At 39.9% G+C, this 18,889-nt stretch overlaps 1 protein-coding gene across 1 annotated transcript in view; it reads right to left on the bottom strand.

The window, feature by feature from the left end:
• Window positions 1–16,047, bottom strand: part of LOC125485813 (mucin-2-like) — an 82,935-nt gene extending 66,888 nt beyond the window's left edge. Inside the window, exons 1-9 of the mRNA XM_048610574.1 lie at window positions 15,950–16,047; window positions 14,008–14,212; window positions 13,711–13,836; window positions 8,906–9,026; window positions 8,667–8,805; window positions 8,296–8,368; window positions 8,074–8,211; window positions 7,103–7,258; window positions 3,920–4,014 (exon numbers count right to left, since the gene is read on the bottom strand). Of these exons, the coding sequence (XP_048466531.1) occupies window positions 3,920–4,014; window positions 7,103–7,258; window positions 8,074–8,211; window positions 8,296–8,368; window positions 8,667–8,805; window positions 8,906–9,026; window positions 13,711–13,836; window positions 14,008–14,212; window positions 15,950–16,018 (1,122 nt within the window). The 5' untranslated portion in view covers window positions 16,019–16,047. The remainder of the gene's footprint in view (window positions 1–3,919; window positions 4,015–7,102; window positions 7,259–8,073; window positions 8,212–8,295; window positions 8,369–8,666; window positions 8,806–8,905; window positions 9,027–13,710; window positions 13,837–14,007; window positions 14,213–15,949) is intronic.
• Between the last annotated feature and the right edge of the window lie 2,842 nt (window positions 16,048–18,889).

Raw genomic sequence — 18,889 nt, 5'->3', positions numbered from 1 at the left:
TCCTGCTATACCATACAATGAGATCCAGTTGATTTGTACCCTAACACCATCTACCCACATTGGCTCCATAATTCCAATACACTTGGGTAGCAACACAACAATCTCAGATGTAAAATTATTAAATGAACGACAGATTCTCCACTTCCACTATTCCTCTGACTCTGATTATAAGTTTACGTCACTTGTGTTAGACCCTTTTTTCCCTTGGCAGAAATAGTTTCTGTATCCAGTCATTTCAAATTCCTAAAAATCTCAATTGATTTGTTATATTTCTTCTATATTCCAAGGAATACAAGCCGAATTTATTTTAATCTCATTCATTATTCATAGCCATAATCTAATTCATAACTTTTGCAGCCTGGCAACATTTTGGCGAAATTGTGGTGCTGTCCTTCCAAGGTTAATATATCCTTCCAAATGCAGTGCCCAGAGATTATCTCCAGATGTAATCTAGCTAAACTTTTGTGTAGCTGGAGCAAAGCTTCCTCCCCTGCATATTCTCATTAGAAAGTGTCAACACTCAATTAATAAAAACAGAAAGAGCTTAACAAACTCACCATACCTGACAGCATCTGTGCAGAAATAACAAAGATCACCTTTTGAGTCCAATCTGACTCTTCTCTAAGTCACTTCAGATTCAAAATGGTAATTCTGTTTTCCACCCTCCACAGATGCTGAATTTCTTCAGCAATTTTAATTTCAGATCTCCAGCATCCAAAGTATTTTGGTTTATTAACATTCCATTAGTCTTTTCGATTACCGTTTATAACTGGCTGCTGTATTTTTATGTTCTAATTATATGGATCCCTCAACCTCTTTTGACTTCTACAGCTGCATCTTTTCACCATGTTAAAAAATTGAATCCAGGTGGATAAATCTCCAGGACCTGATCAGGAGTACCCATGAACTCTGTGGGAAGTGAGGGAAGAGATTGCTGGGCCCTTTACTGAGATATTTGTATCATCGATAGCCACTGTCGAGGTGGGAAGACTGGAGATTGGCTAACGTGGTGCCATTGTTTAAGAAAGGTGCTAAGGAAGAGCCAGGGAACTATAAACTGCTGAGTCTGGCATCGGTGGTGGGCAAGTTGTCGGAGGGAATCCTGAGGGATAGGATTTACATGTGTTTGGAAAGGCAAGGACTGATTAGGGATAGTCAACATGGCTTTCTGCTTGTGAAATTGTGTCTCATTAACATGATTGAGTCTTTTAAAGAAGAAACAAAGAGGATTGATGAGGGCAGAGCAGTGGATGTGTTCAATATGGACTTCAGTAAGGTTTTTAACAAGGTTCCTCATGGTAGATTGGTTAGCAAGTTTAGATTACATGGTGTAGAGAGAGAACTAGCTATTTGGGTACAGAACTGGCTCAAAGGTGGAAGACAGAGAGTGGTGGTAGAGGTTTGCTTTTCAGACTGGAGGCCTGTGACCAGCGGTGTGCCACAAGGATCGGTGCTGGGTCCACTGCTTTTTGTCATTTATATACATGATTTAGATGTGATCATAGGAGATATGGTTACTAGGTTTGCAGATAACACTAAAATTGGAGGTGTAGTGGACAGCAAAGAGGGTTACCTCAGAGTACAATGGGACCTTGATCAGATGGGCCAAAGGGCCATAGTAGCAGGTGGAGTTTAATTTAGATAGATGTAAGGTGCTGTATTTTGGAAAGGCAAATCTGGGCAAGACTTATACACTTAATGGTAAGGTCCTAGGGAGTGTTGCTGAATAAAGAGACCTTGGAGTGCAGGTTCATAGCTCCTTGAAAGTGAAGTCACAGGTAGATAGGATAGGGAATAAGGCATTTAGTGTGCTTGCCTTTATTGGTCAGTGCATTGAGTATAGAAGTTGGGATGTCATGTTGGTGCTGTATGGGACGTTGCTTTGGCCACTTTTGGAGTATTGAATTCAATTCTGGTCTCCCTCCTATAGGAAAGATGTTGTGAAACTATAAAGGATTCAGAAAAGATCTACAAAGGATGTTGCCAGAGTTGGAGGGTTGAGCTATAGGGAGAGGCTGAGTACGCTGGGTCAATTTTCCCTGGAGCATCAGAGGCTGAGGGGTGACCTTATAGAGGTTTATAAAATCATGAGGGGCATGGATAGTGTAAATAGGCAAGGTCTTTTCCCTGGGTGGAGGAGTTCAAAACTAGATGGCAAGGTGAGAGGGGAAAGATATAAAAGAAACCTAAGAGGCAAATTTTTCATGCAGAGGGTGGTGCATATATGAAATAAGCTGCCACAGGAAGTGGTGGAGGCTGGTATGATTACAACATTTAAAAGGTATTTGGATGGGTATATGAATAGGAAGGGTTTAGAGGGATATGGGCCAAATGCTGGCAAATGGGATTAGATTTATATTGGATATCTGGTCAGCGTGGATGAGTTGGAGCAAAGGGTCTGTTCCAATGCTATATATCTCTATGACTCTAAGACTCTACCATTTTCTAGAGTAAAATGGGTGACTTCACACTTATGTGTGTTGATATCCATTTCCCACAGTATTGCCTGTTTATCAATGCTTCTTTGAAATTATATGTTTTTTTTATCCCTTTATGATACCAATCTTTTGAGTTGTTGGCAAATTTGGGAACTCTGCTGTGTTAACTAAGCCATTGATAAATATATTGACTGGCTGAGGCCCCAGCAAAAATTCTTATGGGGAATCATTAGTTCTTCCCTGCAAATCAAGTAAATGCTATTCATAGAATCCCTACAGTATGGAAGCAGGCCATTCAGCCAATTGAGACCACACCAACCCTCCAAAGAGCATCTCATACAGACCCAGTCCCCTACCCTATAACCCTGCATTCCCCATGCCTAAACGAGCCAGCACATCCCTGGACGCTATAAGCAATTTAGCATGGCCTGTACATCTGTGAACTGTGGGTGGAAACCGGAACACCCCGAGGAAACCCAAGCAGACATGGAGTCCCTGGCACTGTGAGGCAGCAGTGCTAACCACTGAGCCACTATTCCTTATCTTTACCTTTTACCATTCAATCAGGCCTCAATTAGACTTTAAATTTCATGGCCTTTACTTTCAGTTAACACTTTCTTATGGGGAACGTTATCAAACATTATCTGGAAAATTATGTAAGTTATTTGCAAATACAATCCCCTCTCTACAGTTTTTGCCACTTCCTCTAAAATCTCAACTAGATTTATTAGACATGGGCAAAATTGTGGAAAATTAACTTAACTGTGAGATCATCCACACTGGACCAAGAAAGGATAGAAAATGTTAGAATTAAAAAGATGATAAGTTGCAAAAATTGGAGTTTCAAAGAGACTTTGTTGCAATGAAGCTATTGTTTAAATGTATGATCTCCTTGACCTAGCATTTGGTCAACTATATTTTTGTCAGATTATGATGTCAAGCACCTTTGGATATTTGAAAATGCTGAAAACACATCATTAACATAAATTGTTATCTTTATACGGGATGTTTGATGTTGTACAATTCACCATGATAATGATTAGCAGCAGCATAGTAAAATGCTACATAGAGATTGTGTGACCAGAGGATCCTAATCCAGCATCTAAGGTGTTCATTGTTTTGATACGTTTGTATCTGCAGCTGATAATGACAACCCTTGGGGTGTTGAAGAAGAAAGAAGACATAAGTTTCGTATTCACAACATGTTTTGAATCAGCAACACAATTCACCTGCAAGAGGTGACAAAATAAGAGTGTATCCTGAGGGCTCAAGAGTGTAATTTCAGAGCTATATATCCCACCCAGTTATCCCAACATGGAACAGCAGAGTTAGAGATCACAATAATCTGTCACAACATTACAAACTATAATTAAGTCAGTGTGACCATCACTGGATAAATATTCTATTCTAGTTATCGTGAAACATGGAATGTAATAGCAAATTTAATAATATATTTGAAAATATTTAGGCAGAGTTCGTACCTCATAGTATTTCTTGTAATTCACTGAAGAATGACATATGGAAAAATAGCCACCATGTTCTTTTAAGAGGGAGCAATGCTCTCTAGCATATTTTTCTATACAATAAATGTCAGACATAAATAGAAATTAATTTAGAGATCATCAAATAGTTCAGCAATATTTTGTTTTACCACTTCTATAATTTAGCATTTTTTAAATTTTACCAGTATTCACATTTGGGAGATTATAGCTACTATAAGTTTCTGATATTTACACCATACATTGTCTTACAGTGCAAGAATTTCATTTAATATAATGGTGCTTATACACAGCTGCCATTGGATCCGTGATCAAATCAGGAAGAGAGAAATGTTTGTAAACGCTGGTTTTAAATTTGTTTTTTATTTAGCAGCAACAGCTCCTATTTAATGGGGTTTTGCACAGCCAATGGAAAGTCCAAAGTAAACTTGCCAAATTTGCTGAGGCCCTTGCATCCCACTGAATTCAGTAATACCATGCTTGGCACTGGACGTTCAGAATGTGATGTCCAGAGCAGCATGGAGTGATTTCTAGGCTAAAGGTACAATATACGTACATGTAATTTGCTCTTCTCATTGTCGTAAAATAGATGCAGGTAAAACAAGATCCAAAAGGCTCCAGAAACCCAGAAGGTTAAGGTTTTGGTTTTTGTAAATATTCTCCTATAACTCCAGTAGAAAACTAGCAAAACTATCAGATCTGGGTATAGTGATCCTCACACACCTTACATTTTCCAGTGTGTCCAGACAGGAGAGGAGCTGTTAGTGTGTACATACAGATTATGAACAAGAGTAGGCCATTTGGCCTGCCCATCAAAGGCAAATGTTGTCAGCTGAGGAGCTAGGAGATTAAGTACAATTACAAGTAGTTACTGTCTTCCCAAATCAGTTGAGATGCCACATTATGCCCGAGTTCACTAAGATAATTTGACAAGCAGCAGATGGGCAGGTGAGGGATTATTGTGGAGCAAGGTGAGGGCCTAGTAGTTGGGAATCTGGATCCTGAAGAAAGGGACATCTTAAAGAGGGAGCATCTTTTTTAATTTGTCCATGGGATGTGGGCATCACTGGCTCAGACAGCAATTATTGCCCATCCTTAATTGCCACTTGAGCTGACTGGCTTGTCAGAACCAGTTCAGAGCACAGTTAAGAGCCAACCACTTTGCTACGGATCTGGTATCACATGTAGACCAGACTGGGTAAGGAATGATTTGAACTACAGGGAAAGGCTGAATAGGCTAGGGCTATTTTTACTGGAGAGTCAGAGGCTAAGGGGTGGCCTTATAGAAGTTTATAAATCATAAGGGACATGGATAGGGTGAAGATCCAAGGTCTTTTCCCCAGGGTAGGGGACACCCAGACTAGAGGTCTGTGACTAGTGGTGTTCCACAGCGATCTATACTGCGACCTCTGCTATTTGTGATATATATCAATGACTTGGATCAAAATGTAGATGGGTGGGTTAGTAAGTTTGCAGAAAATACAAAGATCAGTGGAGTTGTGGATAGTATGGAAAGTTGTCAAAGAATACAGTGGGATATAGATCAGTTGTAGATATGGGATTAGAAATGGCAGGTGAAGTTTAATCAATGTAAGTGTGAGGTGCTACACTTTGGGAGATCAAATGTTAAGGAAAAGTATACAGTTAATGGCAGGACTTTGAACAGCATTGATACACAGAAGGATCAAGTCCATAGCTCCCTGAAAGTGGCCACACATGTAGGTAGGGTGGTAAAGAAGCCGAATGGCATGCTTGCCTTTATTGGTCAGGGAATTCAGTGCAAGAGTCAGGATGTCATATTGCAGCTTTATAAGACTTTGGTTAGGCCACACTTAGAGTATGTGTTCAATTCTGGTCGCCACATTACAGGAAGGGTGTAGAGGCTGCAGAAGAGGTTTACTAGGATGCTGCCTGGATTAGAGGTGAGAAAAACTCAGGTAGTTTTCTCTTGAGCGGCGGAGGCTGAAGGGAGACTTGATAGAAGTCTATAAAATTATGAGATGCATAGATAGGGTTGACAGTCAGAATATTTTTCTCAGAGTTGACATGTCTAATATTAAGGGGCATGCATTTACGGGGGGGGGGGGAAGTCAAAGGAGAAATGAGAGCTAATTTTTTTTTACACAGAGAATGGTAGGAGTCTGTAACGCATATCCAGCGGTGGTGGTTGAGGCAGATATGATAAGAGCATTTAAGGAATCTTTATATAAGCATATGAATAAGCAAGGAAGGAGGGGTATGGACCAAGGACAGGCAGAAGGGATTACTTTCATTTGGCGTTATGTTCAGCACAACATCGTGGGCCGAAGGGCCTGTTCCTGTACTGTTCAATGTTTTACATTCTAGAGGGCACATGTTTAAGGTGAGAGAGGATCTAAGGGGCAACGCTTTCACACAGAGGGTGGTGCGTGTATGGAATGAGCTGCCAGAGGAAGTGGTGGAGTCTGGTACAATTATAATATTTAAAAGGTATCTGGATAGGTACATGAATAGGAATGGTATAGAGGAATATGAGCTAAATGCTGACAAATGGGACTAGATTAATTTAGGATATCTGGTCAGCATGGACAACTTGGACCAAAGGGTCTGTTTCCATGCTGTGTAACTCTATGATTCTATGACTATGACAGATTTCCTTCCCTTAAGAACATCGGTGGGACAGATCAGTTTTTACAACTATCAACAAAGATTGCAGGTCACCGTTGGGCCAGCTAATTATTCAAGATTTTTATTCAATTCAAATTTCACCATCTACCATGGTGAAATTCAAACACCAACTCCAAAACATTAGTCAATAAATGTGGAGCTGGAAAAGTACAGCAGATCAGACAGCATCCAAGGAACAAGAAAGTCAACATTTCGGGCTGAAACTTTCCTGCTCCTCGGATGCTGTCTGACCTGCTGTGCTTTTCCAGCTCCACATTTATTGAGTCTACCTTCCAGCATCTGCAGTCCTTACTGTTTCCAAATTCAGAACTTTAGCCTCAAGTTCTACATTACAAGTTCACTCATGTAATCACTATGCCACTCACCTTTGTTACACTAGTAGATTTGTTGGAGTGAGATATTCTCCAACAAATATTACTAAACCTCATGATGTTAACAAACATAGAGCTCTACATAAATCCATGATAAAACAAAAAGTTTCTTAAAATAAATTATTACCATTTTCTGAACTGACACAAGGAGCAGGAGGGGTAATTTCATAAACACACGACTCAGCCTTCCAAGAATGACAGAACGTAATTGCTGTGGCTTCCACAATATTTTCTGATGACAGAAAATCATCATCTACTTTGTCATTAAAGTTGCCACATAATCCTGGAAAACAAGAAAATATGTGGTATCAGTACACAGGCTTCTCTACTTGATGCTTGAGGTACTATTTGTTACTTTGTGAAAAGCACATGAATGGTATTTGGTTTAATGCTTTCAAATACTCTGTTTCAATTATAGTTTGTGCTGTTTAGGGTTCCACAATAATCTGGTTATAATGTTTGCAAAGAGAAGCCAGAGAGATACCATGGAACAGAAACTGAGAAGGAAACTAAATGAAGTCCCTCCAGAACAAAAAAAATTAATGAATAAATCAATAGATCCCAATAAAGTGTTAAGTTTAAGAAAACTACCCTTGTTTTAAAATACCCTACCTGGAGTTAAAAATGCCAAGGAGTCTAAAATACTGTAACTCCTCTTGAGGAAGGTGCCACAGACAATTCTGTATGTATTTAGTTATAACTCTGATTCCCCCAACTTACCAGTAAAAAGAAACAAGAGCAGCAATTGGCACATTGAGCTCACTCTGCTATTCAATTTGATCACAGCAGCTCTGATTGTAACGCTCACTCCACTTTCCTGCCTGTACCCCTCAAGTTCCTCATAGATCAAAAATCTATCTTACTCAGTCTTGAATATATTCAATGACACAGCCTCCTCTGCTCTCTGGGGAAGAGATTTCTAAAGAATACTAAGCATCTGCGGAAAAAAATGTCCTCACCACTGTCTTAAATTGTAACTCATTTCTTTTAAACAGCACCCCTTATTTCAAGACTCTTCCAAAGGAGGAAGCATTTTCTCAGCATCTGTTGTCAAATTGATAACATTAATATCTTTATTTAAAAGCGTTTTAATTGTACCTCTTACAAGTCCTTTTGCGTCATTAGGAAGTGAGATATAAAGCTGTGCAATTGGACCAATTTTCAGTTGCATTTTGAGTCCATTATCCGTTGACACTTGAATGTAATTCGAGGACTGATAAAAGATGTTGATGTTGTCTGCAAAAGCAAAAAAAACAGACTCAAATTCATGTTAAGCAAGTTATTCCCTTAACTTGATGAGAATAAGTGGAGTTTTCTTACTTTTCCTCAATGGGATTTGCGTTGGAATTCCATCCAGATAGACAACACCATTCTTCTGGATTTGATATTCAATCTGCAGGGAAAGAATAAAGATTATCTGGTATAATTTTCAAAAAATGAAAATTATTTGTCAAGCATGTTTGTAAATAAACAAATTTAAAATACTTGCCTTAGAATAAATGTATGTGACACTTTCCAAACAGATTTGTTTAAGTCCTTCTTGGCATGGATGCATCTCAATCTTGACTAACCATGTATCTGTCTAAATGACAATTTAAAAAGCCAATCTCAGACATTGATTCAGCAGGCATTCTTATGTGAACTTCAAATAACTACGGCATCAGCACACAATGAAGGAAAGGATCACTTACTAAAGCAGCAACGTATGAACAATCTCCCATCAACTGATAGCTTTTGCCATCAAATGTTGTAATATAGTTTCCTTCTTCAAATTTGCAAAATTGAGGACAGCTAAGAGGAAGGCATTCCCATTCTCCATTTTTACAGGTGCTAGAAGTACAGGAAAATACATTTACAGCAACATAACATTCAAACATATCAAAAAAAATAATTTGATGAGAAGTATACATCTCAAAGTAGTCACCATTACCAATTATGGCAAAAGCCAACTGTCCTCTCTCCACTTAAGTAAATAGATCCACCAATTCTGCAAGGACATTCTGTTTTCGGGATACAATTGTCTGTTTTTCTTATGTTGTCAAGAACCATTCCTAAAGGATAAAATTAATATGTCAGTTAGAAGTTACATGACAGGCTTAAAGATGTGGAACACACTTTAACTTGCACAAATACGAACAAAATAGACTGAAAATATGCAGTGAGTCTTGCAACGTGAGGCTTCCTTGTTGCAGTTTTTAAAAAAAAATCAAATCTCCTTATGAATTGTGATTGATAGAGTGCTTGTGATGTTAAATTTCGTGATTGATGATTACTTTGTAATCTATCAACTCATCCTGTCTGGCCATGTTAATATCAAAAGTGAAATTTCTGATTATTACCGACATTTTGATAATTAAATGTAACTTTAATGTCCACATTTAATATTATAGATCAGATATTAGGTGCATTTCATGCCTTGCCATTGTTAATATATGGCATGGGCAATGGGTGGGGAGGGGTGGGGTGGGGAGGCTAATGAGGTTTTAAGTGGTGAGTGCTAAAGAGCCAAATAGCCTTTAATACAACCACAACAAAATCTCAGAGAATGAAGGAAGACCTTCTGATCAATCTGCCTCAGCAATCACCTGCTTCAGTGGCCACATACAAAATGTTTCAAGGGTTAGTGAGCCCAACTCAATCCCACCTTCACCTTCCCTGTGTGAAAATAGGTCATGTGGGAGCCCATTTACATGGAGATAAGTTTGCTGAATCTGCATGTTTCCTGCTTTTCTGGAGAAGCTACTCCCCCAATGGTTTCAAATTGGGTTGCTAGGAAAAGCTACAAAACATATATATATAGGAACAAAAACAGAGCTGGAAAAGCTCAACAGGTCTGGCAGCATCTATGAAGAAAAATTAGAGTAAACATCTCAGGTCCGGTGATCCTTCCTCAGCAGTTCTGTCAACTACGTTTAAAGTAGTATTTAAACATGTATGTAAATACATATATAAAATATGGAGAATAATCTTGTAGCAAAGCTTAACTGGAGGAAAGAGAACATTAAGAACTGCCGATGCTGGAGTCAGAGATAACACAGTGTGGACCTGGAGGAACACAGCAGGCCAGGCAGCATCAGAAGAGCAGGAAAGCCGACGTTTCGAGTTGGGTTTTCTGAAGAAGGGTCCCGACCCGAAACATCAGCTTTCCTGCTCCTCCAGCAGCTGCCTGGCCTGCTTCGTTCATCCAGCTCTACTCTGTGTTAACGAGAGGAAAACCTGAGAAACAAACAAGGGAAAGGTTGCCATCTAGAGGCCAGATTGTGTACTTGCACAACATGCTATGTTTAAGCAAGGTTACCTCAAACAAATGTGGGCTCGAGAATTATAATGTTAAGATGTTAAAGTAAGAAGTGTGGATAAAACATGACAACAGTAAGTCAGGTAGCATAAGAGGAAAGACCTAACATGTGCAGATAAGAATATAACAAGAGTGTCTAGGTGATCTTGTTTCGTTTAAATGTTATTTTCAGAAATTCCCACTGTATTAAAGTGGATTTGATTACTTGTAATGAAACGTTTTTCCTAGCAACAATGCTTTACAACATCAGTGTGTGGTCCCATCTCTGTTGGTGTAGTCAATAGTAAAGCAGAATTCTTTTTGCTGCCCTCAGGAACCTTCTCAATATGCAATGTAAGTTGGACCAATGTGTTTCATTCAACACTTTACTGGTTTTTCTTTTGGATTGGCTTTAAATATCCCAGGTTTCTTCACTGGAGTGTTTTCAAACAGAATTGGACTCTGATCAGTAAACAGGAATTTTGGGAAAATGATCTAAAGAGATCTCTGCTCTTCTCGAATGTTGGCCTCTTCCAAGTCCTTGGTTTTAAATATTCCATCACTAAGAGTCACGTCTTCATCCCCCAACAGATCCTGAGCTCTAAAGGTCCTGCTCCAAACTTCCCTGCCTTTGAGACACTCCTTTAAGTTGTTAATAATGTGTCTAGCAAAACCCATTACCTGCTCCTTGAAATAACAAGGTGTAGAGCTGGATGAACACAGCAGGCCAAGCAACATCAGAGGAGCAGGAAAGCTGACGTTTCGGGCCTAAAGGGTCTAGGCTTTCCTGCTCCTCTGATGCTGCTTGGCCTGCTGTTTTCATCCAGCTCTATACCTTGTTATCTCAGATTCTCCAGCATCTGCAGTTCCTACCTGCTCCTTGAATGTCACTACCACTAAACAACAACACCTTGCATTCATATGGAAATATTGACATCCCTTTCTTGTCCCACACTAGGTAACCTGGTAAATAGTTACCTTACCTACCTTACTGAACTGCTTTCATCACCTCCCTTTTCAAAAGCTCCAGTTAACCCCCTCCTTCCTTGAAAATTATCTTCCATCTTCAACTCCCCCATCCTCTTCATTGTCCTTGATCATCTAGATGTCTTGCAATTTTGTGCCCATTCTTCCCCACAATCTTTCCAATGGGATTGCTTTCAATGGCCTGAATCAAGCATATAAATCAGCACCACCCCTCCACCTTACTCGCCTGTCAGGAAGACATGTAATCGAGGAGGTGGCAAGTGAAGGCCCTTAAATGGCCATTAATTGACCATTTAAGGAACATAATTAGTGGCAGATAAAGAAAGTCCCCATTAGATCTTCTCACTCAGCACTTAATTGGTGAAGTAGCGAAAAGGGTGGAGGGGGTGGTGAATATCTTTCCAGGACAACAAGCCCATAAGCAAAAATTTGTAGGTTGGGTTGTGGATGCAGTTGTTCGTTAGCTCGGCAAGCTGGTTGTTCCGTGGTTTGCAGACATTTTGTTACCCTTCTAGGCAACATCATCAGTGCAACCTCCAATCAAACTGCACACAAACCTACAGCAACATTATGTCAAATGTTATCAAAGACTAAAGACCCCAACCCGACAGTAAACAAGACCAATGTGATATACAGGGTAGCATGCAGCGAGTGCAATAGACATTACATTGGACAAACAGGGAGGAAACTGATGACCAGGATATAAAAACACCAGCTGGCAGTAAAAAGTCACGGCCAATATTCACTTGTCTCGATACACACAGACAATGAGGGCCATCAGTTCGACTGGGAAAAAGTGACCATACTGGGACAAGCGAACACCAGACATACAAGGGAATTTCTGGAAGCCTGGCTCTCAACAATGGACTCCATTAACAAACACATAGAAATAGACCCGCTACACAAACCACTTGTAAAACAACAGAACTAGAAGCGACAAGACCATCACACCAGAGAATCATATAAATCTGGAAGGAAGCAGAACAGCAATGCTTCAATTTGAGGTCACACTGATAATGTTGCCTAGAAGGGTAACAAAACGTCTGCAGACCACAGAACAACTGACTTGGCGAACTAACAAACAACTTCTCCCTACCCACCATTCCTCTCACCATCTTCAGAGTGGGAAAATTTCATCCAAAAACCATTGGACTATAAGACATAGGAACAGGAGCAGGCCATCTGGCTCATCATTATTCTGCCATTCAATGAGATTGTAGTTGATCTGATATAATCCTCAACAACAAAAGCTGAAGTTGCTGGAAAAGCTCAGCTGGTCTGGCAGCATCTGTGAAGAAAAAATCAGTGTTAACATTTGGATCCAGTGACTCTTCCCCAGAACCAGACCAGAAAGGGTCACCGGACCCAAAACATTAACTCTGATTTTTTCTTCACAGATGCTGCCAGACCTGCTGAGCTTTTCCAGCAACTTCTGTTTTTGGTCCTGATTTACAGCAGTTCTTTTGGTTTTTATTTTTATATAATCCTCAACTGTACCTTTCCAGTTTATCACCACAACCATTGAGTCCTTTAATAATTAGCTATCTGTCTATCTCAATATTGAATATACCTAACAACCCAGACTTGACATACTTCTGCAGTAAAGAATTCCACAGATGCACGATCCTCTGAGAGAAAAAAAAGGGATGGTGAGAGGCATAAGCAAAAGAGACTAGGAATGTATCAGATTTCAGAATAAACCACAACACTGAGAGCTTGCTCAGTGTCTAATAGAGAAAACTCCAGAAAGATTTAGTACACAGGTGAAGGGTAACTATAGTGACTCTGAGTGTGACCATTCACATGCCAGAATTGCAAAGAAGTGCAGACTGAAGCTTAAACCCTTGAGGTGGTCCAAGAGAGGTATCAGAGCATGTAGTCTGCCCTCTCCCTCTTAGCAACCACTGCCCACCCTAAAACTTGCAGCTATAAAAGATTACTTAAGCATCTGCTTGAATTTTGAGGAGAGTTTGTTGTTCAAAGCAGTCAATAACGTTTTTTTTTGTGCATACAGCTCCCCACGCCACACAATGGAAAGCTAGATGTCACCAGCTCCCGAACTTACAACATGTGTCACCATCCCCAAAAATGTATTTTGCGCACAATCGAAAAATGAATTTTAAAGAGAAAGTTGTCATTTATGCCAATCTCACCGATCCCTCTGGTTCTAAGAGTTTAACATTTGGGATTTAGTGTGTTATATCCTTGTTCACGTGTATTTAATGAGGCAGAATGCAGAATTGTCAACCGAATAGCAAGGAGGATACAGGCTGACCAGGTTAGGCACTTTTGCCATGACAGTCCCCGCAACCCAGAGTGAAGATTATGGCATCACAGTGAAACAGTGATCCTGAAACGTCCAATGGAAGTGAGTAAATTATAGCAATCACATCTTTGCTAGTGTTAAATAAGATTGTGTAAAATATAACCTCAAGCAAATTAAATTGCGTTGAACAATAAAAATCCAATACCTGCTGGACAATCACATGTGTTCACACACTGTTCACATTGGATTTGTGAATTTGGATTAGTACAGGTTGCAACACAGGCAGGCCCGCATTCCTTGTGAACCTGATTCCCAGGACAGGTCTTCTGAGCTGAGAACAATAAAAAAAAAGTGTCAACTTTGTCATTTGACCTGCGCAATGCTGATAAACACCAAAAGAATAATGACAAAAATCACCTTTCTTGGCTTATCTGGGCATGAAATTGAAAAGAGATTATCAGGTTATATTCACTCACTGGAGGAGTCTGGTAGCCGTACTTACCACAGCCTGTAGATTGTCGCCATGTTTGCCATTGTTCACCATCCCAAGCTGTACATTGACGTGCTGTTTCTTCAAAATGGGTGCAAACATCACAAGTCTCTGTACTTTCACATGTGCAAACATCTTTCTGACACATCTCCAAATATTGATCAAGAATGTCTGGGCTAATACAAAGCTCAAAAATCTTTGAAATTTCCGAACAGTTCTGAACATGGACAAAAGAATCACAAAGAGAATTAGATTAACACTTTCCTAAATCAGTGTCTCTGGGGTGCCCTAATGGTTAAACAAGCAGCAGAAAGCTAGCTAATGCCCAGTGCAGCCAGGTTACATCACTTTAAATAGGTGATTTCCAGCAGACATCCCACTCACACTTGGAGATCCCAAATCTTGAGCTGTGCCAACTAGTGTCCAAACTCTCTGAAGTATGCTCCATCAAGAAATAACTGAAGGGGGAAGGGTGTCTTCCTAAAACTAACACAGTCAGAATAGCCACAACACCAAGCTGCAAAGGTGGTGGGAGAGCTGAACCATCTCATTTGAATGTAGTCTGCTGGCTGTGGGCACCAAACGATTATGAAACAGCAGGAAAGTACCAAGAGTGGGGAAACTGGGAGAGATGAAATTTATTGTTAGTGAAATAAAGCTGACCTCCGTACGTCATTCTGTTGAATGAACCAACAGAAAAATTCTTGTAAAGCTAAAAATTCTCTTGCATATTGACCGAGCATTTTAGGAAGCAGCCATGACATATCCCTTTAGGAGCATTGGTTAGGCTAATTGTAGCTTTGTACAATATGGTAGAATTCAGAACCTTTCACCCCTCTCCCCACCTCAAAAGTAATCAGGACACCACAACTGGCAACAGTTCCACAGCAACAGAAAGCTATTTAACAAGGCCTTCCTTGTAATGGGGAGAAGTAATGACTATTGGAATTCTGCTTCAAATGGGCTCTTGGGGGTAACCAAAGTTACTCCCCTAACTGATTTGTATCTGCCACATTTCCAATTCTCAAATAAGAAATGGATTGCAATAGCAATCCGTTAAAAATCAACCCCTTTATTTGGCAAAAGGATTAAAAATACTACCAGATTTTCCAAGTTGTCAAATAGAAAACCCACAGGACAGGGTGGAATGCTAACTTCCCACTCTATCCAATATTACTCACCAAGGACAGCAAAATCAAGCGGTGCATTAAAGCAGATTTATATCCATGCCATCAGATCAGGCCCATTTACTTAATTTTTTATTAAATTCTGTAATTTTAAAGTCCTAACTTTGCCCTTCTTTCAGATCTGATCAGCTTCATCTCCCGATTATCACACTAATCCACCTCAATGGGACACCGGTGCCAGTTTAATTTTAAGTAAAATACGTCCTATCTTTACATTCCTTGAACCCATGGTGAGGAAACTTGAAACTGTTCATTTCACACTTACAAGTCACAGAGGAATGTTTGACCTATTTATCTTCATATGCCCCAATATGTGGTTATAGGAATGATATATATGAGTGCCTAGTGTCCCTGCTCTTTAACGTAATACCTAATTCTTCAAGCTAATTTTGTAAAACCTTGACCTAGCTCCAACATGATTGATAATCTCTGACTGTCTTCTGCCTTTTTCAAAAACATTTGTACTTACTCTATAACTAACTTTACAGCAAATCTCCACTTAAAGACAACTCACTTAGCATTGTTTTGCTCAAATAATACAGTAGCGTTGTAATATTTATTTAACACTGCGAGTTACTCTTTAGCATAATTTGCCATGCAGAGCCTATTCTGTAGCCTGTAATGTGCACGTGACTTTCTCCCCCAGTGCTACTGCAATGAGCCTTGACGTCCCTCTTGCCTCTGCTCCTGTTCTCCATTCTCAAGGGCTTCAATTGTTCCTAACATTCTGCCCTGGTTCCCAGCCTGACTTCTGTACCTCCCCTCACCTTCTGTTCTTCAGCATCTCCACTCCTGCTTGCAGCCTCCAATTCTGCATGCCAAGTCCCGGGATCCATCTAGTGGCGGAGATTGGTCGATGCAGCTGATACTCCCACTGACCAATTTCTGCCAATAGATGGAGCATAGTTCATTTAACACTACCTTAGGTAAATCACAGAATCACAAGCTAATTATGGTGCTGAAGGAGGTTATTTGTGTCTGCACCCTGAGTATTTTGACTTAGTGCCAATTCTCTGACATTTTACCCATAACCTTGCATATTGTTTCCTTTTAAAGAATCACCCAAAACCCTATTGAATGCCTCAATTGAACTTCTAGGCAGTGCAATCCAGACCCAAACTACTTTCTTTATGAAATGTCTTTTTTCTCCCCTCACATTTGATTTCTTCGCAAAACATTTTAAATCTGTGCCTTCTGATTTTAGATCCTTTTACGAGCTGGAAATTTCTCCCATCTATTCTGTCTAGATCCCTCATTATACTGAAAGATTCTATCAAATCATAGATCGTCATAGATCATAGAATCCCTACAGTGTGGAAACAGGCCCTTCAGCCCAATAAGTCCACACCGACCCTCAGAGCATCCCATGCAGACCCATCCCCTGAATTGACAATCCACCTAGCCTGCACATCTTTGGACTGTGGGAGGAAACCGGAGCACCCGGAGGAAACCCACGCACACACAGGGAGAATGTGCAAAATCCACACAAACGGTCGCCTGAAGCTGGGATCGAACCCAGGCACTGTGAGGCAGCAGTGCTAACCACTGAGCTATCGTGCTGCCGATTCTCCACTTTATTTTCTCTTCTCCAAGGAAAGCAGTCCCAGCTTCTTCAATCTAACCTGAAAACAAAAGTTTCTCATCCTTGGAGCTATTGGCATTAACATCTTATGCTCCATCTCCAATGCTTTCACATCTGTTTCATAGTGTGGTGCTCAGACCTGTACACAATACACCAGCTGAGGTCTAATTAATGTCTTAGCTATGTTCATCATAACCTCCTTGCTTTTGTATTCTATGGCCCCTCTTACATACATAGAGTCACACAGCATAGAAACAGGCCCTTTGGTGCAACTTGTCCATGTCGAGCAGGTTTTCCAAACTTAACTGGTCCAATTTGCCTGCAGTTGGCCCATATCCCTCTAAACGTTTCCTATTCATGCACCCGTACAAATGTTTTTTTCAATGTTGTTGACTGCACCTGTGTCTACCACTTCCTGGCAGTTCATTCCACATACAAACCACCCTCTGTATGAAAATGTTATCCCTTAGGTATGTTTTATTAACAACAATTCTGCCACCTTCAACAACTTAGGTATATAAACACCCAAATATCTCTGCTGTTGCACACTCTTTAGAATGGTACCCTTTAGTTTATACTGCCTCCTCAAGTTCTTAGTACCAAACTGTAACTTCCTCACATCTCTCCACATTGAATTTCATCAGCCAGCCATCCACCTTCTCTACCAACTTATCAATTCCCTTTTGAAGCTCTACACAGCCTTCCTATAGTTTACAAAATTCTCATGTTTTAAGTCATCTGCAAACATTGAAATTGCCCCCTGCACACTAAGATCTAGATCATTTATATACATCAAGAACAGCAAGGGTCCCAGTGTTGATTGCAATCTTTCTTCCAGCATGAGAAATATTCATTAAACATTACTCTCTTTCCTATCCCTCAGCCAAATTTTCGGTCCACATTGCTAATCTTTTTTAATTCCATGAGTTTCAACTTTTCTCAGAAGTCTATAGTATAACTCTGTATCAAATACTTTTTGGAAGTCCATGTACACAACATCAACCTCAATGCCCTAAACGACTCCCTTCTGTTACGGCTTCAAAAAAAATCCAGCCATTTAATTACACATGACTTTCTCTGAACAAATCCATGTAGATTTTTCCAAATTAAATCATATTCTTGCATGCTCCAATGGTGTAGGTTATAACATATTGGCATGGATAGAATATAAGCTGGCTAACAGGAAACAGACAGTAGGCATCATTGGATCATTTTTTGTTTGGCAAGATGGAAATGGTAAAGTTGCTATAGTCTTACCAGACCATAGATGCTGCTCTCTCATTTGAGAGAGAGAGATTACTGGTGGTAGTTTAACCTGAGGGCCACCATGCCTCAGGTGTTGTGAAGTTGAGTAGAGTACTTGTGGATTGGGAGGCAGAAAGTTAGGATTTGGTGTTTGTAAAATGTTAGGGGGTGAAAGCATTGCGTGGTCCCTTTAAAAGATCATGTGCTTTTTCTGTGCTTAGAGATTTAAAATGGGTGTCTGTAAGCAGTAGTTTTTACCAAGACAACAAGCTTTTGAATTTAGTCAATTTGAACTAAGCACTTAGATACCAAAAGCCAATTAAATTTAAATCTAATTGTTTTGACAACATAGGCCCAATCCTGTTGTAAGAAATATTGATATGTCATCAAGGGTATAAAAGAAGGGGACAATTGGACAAAGCCCAGCGCTAGCTGCTAGCTGCCAAAGCTAATGGCCCTCAGCTCTCAAGAGAGAGTTGCTGGTTTTCACAGCCTCCTTCGTCTTAGAGAAAGCACCAACTAAATAACAACGGTATCAACGGCACAATTAGTTAATATTCCTGACAGAAAAATCGACGAGATGCCACAGAGCTTTCCAGAAGACATGTAATGTGGCTGCAATTTCGAGAGACTAAATTCTTTTTTTTAAAGTGGGACATGTATTTATTGGAACAGCATACCATTAGAATCTTGCTTTAGTTCGTAGTTAGAAGGGATTTATTTGGTTTGTGAATAGTTTAGTTAATTTGTTCACTGTTAGCGTTAGATAAATAAATTGTTACTCGTTGATTGTAAAGTGACTGTCAGGTGCTTATTTTATTTAACGACTAGAAGTTGCTGAAAGGCAGGTTATACCACTTTTCACACTCCTTTTACAGAT

This window comes from Rhincodon typus, chromosome 22 (assembly GCF_021869965.1).
Source record: "Rhincodon typus isolate 14 chromosome 22, sRhiTyp1.1, whole genome shotgun sequence".
NCBI lineage: Eukaryota > Metazoa > Chordata > Chondrichthyes > Orectolobiformes > Rhincodontidae > Rhincodon > Rhincodon typus.
Note: the sequence above shows the minus strand (reverse complement) of the source record. Positions and strands in the feature narration are given on the sequence as shown.